The sequence below is a fragment of the Montipora capricornis genome, chromosome 13, assembly GCF_036669925.1.
Source record: "Montipora capricornis isolate CH-2021 chromosome 13, ASM3666992v2, whole genome shotgun sequence".
In the NCBI taxonomy this organism is placed as follows: domain Eukaryota; kingdom Metazoa; phylum Cnidaria; class Anthozoa; order Scleractinia; family Acroporidae; genus Montipora; species Montipora capricornis.
The window spans coordinates 40,132,045-40,142,044 of NC_090895.1; the positions used below are offsets into that span (position 1 = coordinate 40,132,045).

At 38.3% G+C, this 10,000-nt stretch overlaps 1 protein-coding gene across 4 annotated transcripts in view; it reads right to left on the reverse strand.

The window, feature by feature from the left end:
* Window positions 1-180: 180 nt before the first annotated feature.
* Window positions 181-10,000, reverse strand: part of LOC138029272 (homeobox protein ARX-like) — a 12,630-nt gene continuing 2,810 nt past the window's right edge. Inside the window, exons 2-4 of one of the 4 annotated variants that reach the window (XM_068876984.1) lie at window positions 4,530-5,621; window positions 2,320-2,570; window positions 181-1,461 (exon numbers count right to left, since the gene is read on the reverse strand). In XM_068876984.1, coding sequence (XP_068733085.1) covers window positions 970-1,461; window positions 2,320-2,570; window positions 4,530-4,692 — 906 coding nt within the window. In that variant the 5' untranslated portion in view covers window positions 4,693-5,621 and the 3' untranslated portion in view covers window positions 181-969. Of the gene's footprint in view, window positions 1,462-2,319; window positions 2,574-2,928; window positions 4,482-4,529; window positions 5,622-10,000 lie in introns of those variants that run through there. The other 3 variants (XM_068876982.1, XM_068876986.1, XM_068876985.1) reach the window with 3 other exon arrangements.

Below are 10,000 nucleotides of genomic sequence, written 5' to 3' on the forward strand. Positions count from 1 at the left end.
AACATCACTAAAAGCGGGGACATTTTGTCACCACAGTCTGTTTATTGACAAACGCCTTGTGTCTCTCAGGGTGCGGGTTGTTGTCAGGAAATGTTAAGTTCATGAAGACTGGTCAATTTGGCCACTTTGGTGCTTTATCACAAAGCGAGAAATTCCGAAAACGCAACAAGAAGCCAAGGATGACACGTCGATTTTCTATTTATTGCAAAACAGAGAAACTTGTAACAAGTTTTCCACTCAGTATGGAGCTCTAAAACGATGAAAGCTTCCCATTAATCTTTTCCTCCTTCTCAGGCTCGAGGGTGAATTCATACGTAGTTTTTTTCAAACATGCGACCTTTGGGGCGACAAATCTTGTAATGAAGACATTCAGTGGGGTTCCTGACCGCAAACCGTTTTTCTTGAAAATGAAATTCAACTTAATTATCGATGTGGCAGGAAGTGATTTACCGCTCAGTCTCACCAATTGCCACAATGTATCTTAAAAATATATATTTTAAGCTTATTGTTATAGTGTTATAGGCTCCCCTTCCTTGTTCCGTATAATAGTCCATCTATTTGCTAAAAGAGGCAGCATTTCTAGAAGCCCCTCAGTATATTCACTTCCTCCCTTTTTTTGGCTTGGCCAGATATAAGTCAACACAAGCTGTTCATGCTTGCCATTTGTTTTGTGCACCATGCATAGCTGTGCGAGTTTTTAAGATTTACATAGTGTTTTTGTTCACCATGGATAGTGAGCTACTACGAAAATCGAATGTAAATAAATTAATAACGATGATGACGATGACTGTAACCATGACGATGACTATAACGATGACGATGGTGATCATCATGTGATGATGATTATGAGAGACATGTTTCTTAACAGGGGGAATTGGAATCTGTATTTCTGCTGTTTGAATTTCCTGTGATGGTTTTATATTTTATGGCTTTGCATCCTAGTAACAAGCTGAAATATTAATTGAAAACTTATTTCCTGCTCAAGATTTGCACAAGGTTCATTTGGTGTTCTTTAGCGCGAAGACGAAGCGAAGTAATACTTGATACTCTGTTGCTTTCCCTTGCTGCTCCGCCTGTTTGCTCGGGTAAGACTTCCAGTCCCCGACCAACTTCCTGAAACCTGTAGGGGGAGGGTAAAAGACAAGTACCCCCGGTTGGAGACAGCATACTACAGGAACAAGCACATTCCATAGGATCAGATCCTGAGGGTCGAATAACACTCGGAACAGAAGAGCGATAACAAGGGATAGGTTGAGGTGTTGTCGAGAAAAACGAAGGACACATGTCCCGGGCGGTGGTCGGTGTTAAACCAGGAGGGAAAGTAATCGGATACGATGTACTGACGGGGAAAGAGTCCTGATGTATCCAGGGGTAAACCATGCTGTTCCCTGGGGGAACCGCACCAAACGCACACAGCTTTTCTCTCTTTCGCCACTTTGCTCGTCTATTCTGAAACCAAACCTGAAAAGGAAAGAAAAACGTTCTATTATCAATATACACTTTGTGTCACTTTCCGGAGAAGAAAAGCTTTCGTTAATCGCAATAGGGCAACCGTAAGTCGTCAAAGTTGTTCAAGATTGCGGGGCCATGAAAATCTGGAAACAAAAAAGGCGATTTTGAAATTCCTGTATTCATTCAGCATTTGAAACAGAACAAACTGTTACTCATCACTAACGAACTTTACTTTTAAATTTTCAAAAATCACTCGACATGCCATTAAAATAGAAAAGGATTTTGCGATTTGTTAAGGTTTTCAGGTTCAAAGGAAGCCAGAACAACACAGGGTCTTCAAAATGAGAAGAAACTCCTACCTTCCTGATAACATCTATAAATGGTTAAACTTTCACGTCTCCTTGGGTAAGAACGATCGACCGTGAGCTGCGTCTCGATCACAACCCTTGAATGCCCCATAAATTCTGTAGGATGTCGCACTTGTTGGAAAAGAGTAGGGCATGGAGTTTCCTTTGTGATGCTCTATCCTTTGTTGTATTTCATGGAAGGGTGATAAATGCTACCAAATCACTAGACTACGGATTTAAATCTCACATAGAACGCACGCCATGATTGGCCAATTGAGCGGTTGATATTCCAGCACGGCCTTTTTGAGTTCGTGGTTCGCTGCCCCGCGCGATTTGACTATACCAAACGATACAATGACTATCTTTCTAACCTTGTTTCTCGGGCTGCATAAGTTACAGCTCCTTTTTTCCACTTTTGTTCCACTTTTTTGTTTAATTTGGAATTAAACTGGAAAACACCGAGGGCTATGGCATTGAGTACGTTAATACTATGAAGTATATGATGAAAATGATGTTGTACCTGTATTCGTGCTTCCGTCAAACTAAGCTTAGATGCCAGTTCTTCTCGAGCAAACACATCGGGATATGGTGCCTTATCAAATGCCCTTTCTAGTTCTTCGAGTTGGTATTGGCTAAATGTCGTGCGATACCGAGTTTTTTTCTTTTTCGATGAACTTGAACCATCCTCGGAACACGAGTTAGCTTCTTCGTCAGCTTTCTTGACATCCTCGGGTTCCTCTTGAGTGCTTGTTTCTTCTGAAAGGCTATTTTCTGCTGATGAGAAAGAAAAGATCAAATATTGTCAAAGGAAGCAAAGAGAGTGATTCTTTTGTCGGAGATAATTCGTGCTTCCACATTGAAAAACTCCAGCTTCTTTCTTCGAATAGGCGGTTAGTTGTTACTCCAAAAGACATCCATTCTTTGTTCACTAAATTCACTTCGGAAAAACTTGACTGACAAAAACAAAACGCCCTTTCACATGCAATCCAATTTTGCAGTTCTCCATGAAAAACTGTCCTCAAAACACCAAAGTCAAATTGCATAGTATCTGGGAAGCCTAAGAAGTTCCAATTGTTTTCCAACTCAATTATAAAAAATTTCCTTGTTAATAAGTTTTTTTTAAACTCACCAGTCTTTCTGCTCATAATTTACTGGCTGCAACACAATTCCTCTTAGTTTCTATGACTGCTGTACTCTGAATTGTGCCAGGCATATATAGCCGGGAGAGAGTTTGCAGGCACCAGCTTTGCCGCGGCGTTGTCAGGTCATCTCTTTGGGTGACGGAGATAAATGTAGAAGCTTTCAAGAGCTTGATTTCAATTAAGCTTTTAGTCCAATAAAGTACAAGGCAATGGATAGCACATTAAGTTTCGTTTAGTATATTCCACGCACTTATTTTCAATTCTTTGCCATATTGTCAACTCGACTTTGTTTGTGTCACGTCTTTGTTTAAGATAAACCGAAAACAATCAAAAATGAGAAATCTTTAATCATTTGCTTTGTGTTTGGAAGGCTGTGCAGGCCAGCCAACTGTAAATAGCTTTCTTTTTTTCTAAAATGGTCAACCTGCAAGCGGTGGACCTGAATTTAAGAACCCCTATGAATTTTCATTCAATGCAAGGACTTTCGTACTGCATCAGAAAGTAATAGGTATTATTTCATACAAATTGATGTAAATTGAATTGAATATTAGCAGTTATTAACGTCCAGATGGTCACAGCTGCCGCGTGGAGTCCAGACTACATTTAATGGAGTTTACAGAAAGATAAAATACATTGCATGAAATTCTACGCCGTAAATTCGGTTCTGGTCATTTAAATGGCCTTGAAATCTCGATTTTTCCCCATTTGCTAAAGCACACAAAAAATTTAAGACTGTTTGAAACTAATATACAATGAAAACTGTCGAGTGTGCACTTACAATTAGAAAACCACCAGTCAACAACTTGTGTGAAAACGAAACGAGCAACAAATAATCAAATGAATAAAAGTAAACGCGACTAAAATGTTTTACTTCCTCTGATAAAAATACACGTACTCGTTATTCAACAACAAACTCAAATTAAAGTGACGTAATCCTTTAAGGGAGATAAATGCCCCAAATTGTTCTATATTTTTTTTACTTCTTTCCAAGAAGGATCAAAGAGAGGTTTTAATGGACTGAAATGAAATATAACACTCCTTTTTGCTCTAAAACACTTAAAGATGTATTCTGGTTCTTAAGTTAAAAAGTTTCTGCCTGCTTTGTAACAAGAGAATGTTTTAATGACATTTGACTACAATCAACGAGAAATTAGACGTCTGGGTTTCATCATATTTTCAATCAAGAAAACTTCGACTTAAGTCTTAAGTCACGTTTTTGAGCCTTCAAAACTTCAAAAGTTTTCTTTCAGTTATTGTGCACTTCCCGCGATAAGCGAAAGGCCAAAAGTAGCCACAGTTTAATATACTGCTGAAATATCTTAGAGTGATCAAGGAAGCATGGTGTTTGGAAGGAGAAACTGATTTCTTGCTTACGCATTGTTACACGGTGTATCTGTGAAGAAACATGGCGAGAACGAAAAAAAACTTTTCGAAAATTAAGCAATACCCTCGATATGTTAAGTTTGCTGTTGAAATTATTCTTTGCTCTCCTATTGATTAAATTGGCGTCCTCTCTTAACTTTAAATTAAAGTTGCGCTGAGCCCACAAGTGAACACCCTCACAACTTTTCAAATGTTATTAAGTTACCTTTTTCCGAGACGATGGTATCTTGAGTCATATTCAGACCGTATTGATTGTCTGCAAGAACAGTTTCAGAGCCAAGCCCTAAAATGTCACTTATACTATGCTTAACAATCGCGTTTCTTTCCTTTGGGTGAACGCTTTCATTAACAACCACCTCCATTCGCATCAATTGCTTCAAGCCCGTCGCCAGCTTGAGCTAACCATTTGTCGTTCACCGAAGCGCTTTGAATATCCTCCGTTTATTGCGAAACAGTTTAGTATGTCTTGCACGGGTGCCTCAAGACCCGCGGGGTAAGTTTTCAAATCTCACAGTGACCGACCAGGCTAAATTAAATTGCTATTATTAACAAAAAAGATCATTGCTTGGCGGGTTTCTTTTGCCCAAAAATTGGCTTTTCACGACCAATCAACACATTAATCCGCGAACACGGTTATTAGCAAAACATTCATTGAAGCAAAATATAATTAGAATTTATTAACATTAATCCGTATGGAGATTAACATAACAATCCTATACAACTCCAATGAAGACCTAATTATATCAACATTAAACTCCTTTTAAGACATACGAGGAGAGCAAATCATTCGGATAGTGCCAGAGGCGAATAATTTGGCCATCTTCATCTTTCGCTCTTCAAAAGCGGAAAACTGAATTTACCGATAAGTTGCACATTTATTTCGCGTCTGTCAGAACAAATACAAATGTAATGGGAGCAGAGAGGGAAAAGTGAGAAATAATGAAATTTACACATTTTTCATAAGAAGTAATTGGTGATAATTGCCGCCATCTTGCGAGCGTCGGGTAAAGAAAATCCATTTTATTAACACGGTTTTTTTTCCCTGTCAGGCACGTCGACAAAATTTTTTTAAGTTATCAGTTTTTAGAGTACGCCTAAATAACTGTTTGAAGTTATCTTTCTGGATATAAGTTTGTTACTGTTGAATGCGTCCAGTTATCAATTCGCGGCATCAGTTAGACAAGTGCGATATAACCACTTGAAACTATTTTCAGTCCAATGCGCATGATCAGGCACAAAGCTTTCGCCATGATCGGACAAGTTCAATCTCTGTTATTTTTCACACCCAGCTGGATCTCTAGCATTTGCAAAATAAATAAATAAATAAGTAAATACGTAGCTTGCATATCAGTTTAAAGTTTTCGCCGCTCAGAGCTAAGATCCGAAAACAAATTAAAGATAATAATTCAATAGCAACTTTAGATTGGAAGCTATCAGACATGCCTTTGTTCTTCGATCTCTTCGGGTATATAAATTTCCCTCAGTTAATTTTTTAAGAACTGGAGGAGAAAGATCTGTGAGAGAAAAAGCGAAAAATCTCGCACCGAATCACAAGGAATCAATAAAAAAATTTAAAGTTGATATTACACTCACGCACTTGTCTTTGCCAAAAAGGAAATTAAAACATTGCTGGATCAAAGGAGATTAATGCAATTACGGCTCTTTATCTCGAAGTTCGAGCCGACTTCGTTAGCAAGTAGGAGAGAACTGTCATTGGCAGGAAATGACAGAGATGCGCACCGAGCGGAAATCAATTCGAGATTGATAGTCCTTAAATTGGAGAGTTTCTATGACCGTTAAGATGGGAAAAACGAAAGAACAGAAACCTGACGGTATTTGTGCGTTTTTTCGAAGGCATTGTACAATATTTATTTGGTCGGCACCGTCAAAAAGGTTTAACCGGCACATTGTCGAGTTCTTCACCGACCTGTCAACTTCTATTGATATGTAATTAACCTCTTAATTAATTTCAACTCCTAATTAAAATGATTAGAGGGGGCGAGAAGCCGCTCGCCATAATAAGATATTCGTTTGAGCAATCGCAGGAAATTGTAAACAAACAAAAATGTGTAGGCCGCGACATCGACACAAAATCTCAATTAGAAGAATGATGGTGAGTGACCACAAAAAATTAATCTTCATGTTGTCGGACAATGGAACAGAAGTGCAATGCAAACTATCTGTGAGGCTCTTTATGACTTCAAAACTTGGCAAGTTGGGTTTTTGTTTGAAGTTGCCCCTAGTAATTTTGTGAAGTAATTATACATGGCGCTAATTAGTCTATCTTCCAGAGACAAAGTAATTGTTTCAATTGAAAATCATTTATCCCACGAACTCTACTTCAAGCGTGGCCGCTCGCCTTGGGTTAAAACAAACTTAATCGCGCTTAGTATGTTTTTAATAACAAGCACCGTTGGAAAAGTACGCGGCAAAAAGCCGGATTATCTCATTACATTTTTTTTGCGCGGATTTTGTTCATGACAAGCCTCACAGTACTTTTAAACACGTTTATGCAAAACTTTCAATTGGTCACGTTCAATTGGTCACTTATAAGTTTTACTTACAAACAAGAAATCTTTTATGCATTTTCTTAACGTACTCCGATTAACGGTTCTTTCGTTCCAGGCCAAATCATTTTTTTGGGAATGCAAGCAATTTAATAATGTTGATTTAAACCATATCATAAGTTCTTATTGAAACGCGATTTTGGCAGGAAAAGACTAATTATATGTTGCGAAGAAATATGTTTTGACAAGACGATTGAATCTAAACTTTGACCTTCGGATGGAAGTGGAGGAAATACGGGTTGAAAAGAACGTTACCTAAGCCATTTCATCACCTTATTTAAGAGATGATGAAAAAATTTGCCATTTCTTTCTTTTGACGTTATACCGAACACAAAAAAATCTTAGGAAGTGAAGAAATTGCCCGATGGCTCTGACCAATCATAACAAACGACGAAAATCAAAATATGTACCCGGTACCAAGTGCGCGAAAATATGTAAAAAAGCCTGATTGGTTACCGGTCGAAAAACTCGCGAGAAGTACGCCAATCACCGCGAAGTGTCACGCAAAGAAACACCAAAGAACTTCGTGTACGTCGTGACACGTGATCTCGCGAACTGGAGGACAAGTAGCACATGTCTGAAACTCGTGTGAATTTATCCTTGGTTCTTTCGCGATATGGCGAACGTTTTTGTTCTGTATTTGGCTGTTCAAACCGTTCTAACAGAGAGAAGGACAAAAGTTATTTTCGTATTCCTGTGATAAGTTACAACTATTCAGGCAACTTAGAAGTTCCCGCGTAAAATGGATAAATGTATCAATTGCCACAGATATTGTATGGAAGAATCAATCTCGATTTGCTCAACCTGGCGCGAAAAGTGGTATCGGTATTGCTAGAACGGGCGCGCAAGTGGTATTGGTATTGTTCTACACGACCAAGGCGTTTTTGGAGTCATGAAGTAGAAATTCGCACAGAGAACCAAAGTGTTGTTCGGGTTAGCTATTAAAAAATCAAACATTAAAGCACATCTGATGCAAATTGAGTTGTCTGGCTCAGAAATTGATTTTGTCCGGTCACAAATCAGAAACAGGGGCGAGCGACGATTTGTCAGACGCAAATCGGAAACGGAGGCGACATGTTCAGCATATAATTTAAACATATCTCAACTGCCTTTCTTTCTTATCTTACGCGGGGGCACATGTAGTGAAAACTATTACTAGTACTAAAACAGTGAGATTATATAGCATTTGCATTACAATATAATCTAGCATGTACGTGAGGCAATTTCGGGCTATTTTGTAGTTTTAACCGGAAATTGCCTCGCACCCACGTTAGGTTACATTGTAATGCAAATAAATGATGATGATGATTTTGATTTTGATGATGATGATTTTAAAAACTAACCGCCGTGAAAAAGGTTATTGATCGGAGGTGAATAGTTAACAATTATTCCATGAGCCTGCGTTGGGTACGAGATGGTAAATAGGGCAAATGGCGAATGGAATAATTGTTTTACTAAATTCCCAACCTTCGGTTTTGCTAAATTTTATTTAAGTTTAAAAAACGACCGGGCGCCAAAAATTTTATGCTGAGCGACATTTGCCGCATTCATCTCCATATAAGGTCAAACGCAAGCATTATGGCTGATAACCGAGATCCAGTGAACCAATGAGAAAGCTAGAATTGCATTATCCGAGGTTGAGAAGTTAATAACAAAGGATATCCGGAGTTTGAGTAGCCAATCAGCGCGCGCGTTCAACGCTATCTACTGTTTTAGTAGATACTAATTAACAATTATTCGCCGAAGGCGAAGTGATTATCGGTGAATATTCACCGAGACGAAGTCGAGGTGAATATTCTAATCACTGAGCCTGAGGCGAATAATTGTTTTAGTATAAATACACAGGTGATTATTTCAAAAAAGAGAAAAAAAAAAAAAACATTTCAACGCCAAAATCATCTTCACTTACAGTGGCAAAACGACTACTGGCAGCCACTTTGTCTGTCGAGGTGATTATCGGCTGATAATCCGAGATAGCGAGCCAATGAGAGCGCGCGATTTTGTATAATCACCTGTGTATTTATACTAATGATAATTATCACAAAATCGAGCATCCCAAAGAGACTGTCATAACACTTCAAAGAGAAAATAACCGTCTGAAATGCATAGAAAAGGAACTATTTTTTGCCAAATGATAATCATAAGCCGAATCTGAATCGAAGGTTTGGACGCTGTATACTTCGACAAAGGAAACTGTATAGATTGTTTTACAAAACGAGGACAGAAAAAAAACCTAAAACAAGTGTTTGTATCAGAGCAAAGTTAATCTTGAACCAAGTTTAAAGGCTCAACTCCCACAAGCCTCATACAGCTTTAGTGGTCGAGCATTCGAACTTGTCATCGGAGGATCGTTGGTTGGGGGCACCCGAATTTTTTACCGAGTGTCCCCGATTCTACATCGGAAAGTACCTATATGAAAGTATTTGCACTTCGCACACTAAAAGGAAACGAACCCAAATTTAGCGGGGACTGAAAACAAGTTCAGTTCCTTTTTTCCCGCTCTTTGGCAGGTACATTAACTCCGTGTTTCAGAAAATTCTTCAGCGAGTTAAACTCGTACAAGCCCACATTTAATCTACCCTGAAAAACCTCAACTGTTTCCAATTGAATTAAATCTCGTCTGGAATTTTTAATATTTTATCCATATTGAACATCTTTTTCCCACACATTTTCTTTTATGTAAATGAAAAAAAATATCTCGCTGCAAATGATCTCTTCCTTTGCTTTACTTGTCTGCAAGTCTTAAGTTTTTTTTTTTTGCGAGCAATGAAGAGGGTTTTCTCCGGTCGTAAATTTCTTAAGGTTGGCGCTCTATTTTAACCGTTCCGAACGCTTAAACTTTACAAGTACCACTATAATGGTTCATCACTCTGTTCGTAAATTGAAATGGCAGATTGTCTGAAATTCTACCAAAGACGACCATATCATTGGTGCCACATAAAATATGGCCCCTACTTCAATAATCCAGAAAGGCTTTACAGTTGTTTTTAATTTTAATTTCGACCTTTCCTAGGAAATTTTTGTTCTATTACGTAAGTTCCAAATTTACGGATGTCGCAGTTTCTCCAAGAAAAAGATTGTCCTCTCCTATTTTTCATTGCAAACAGCG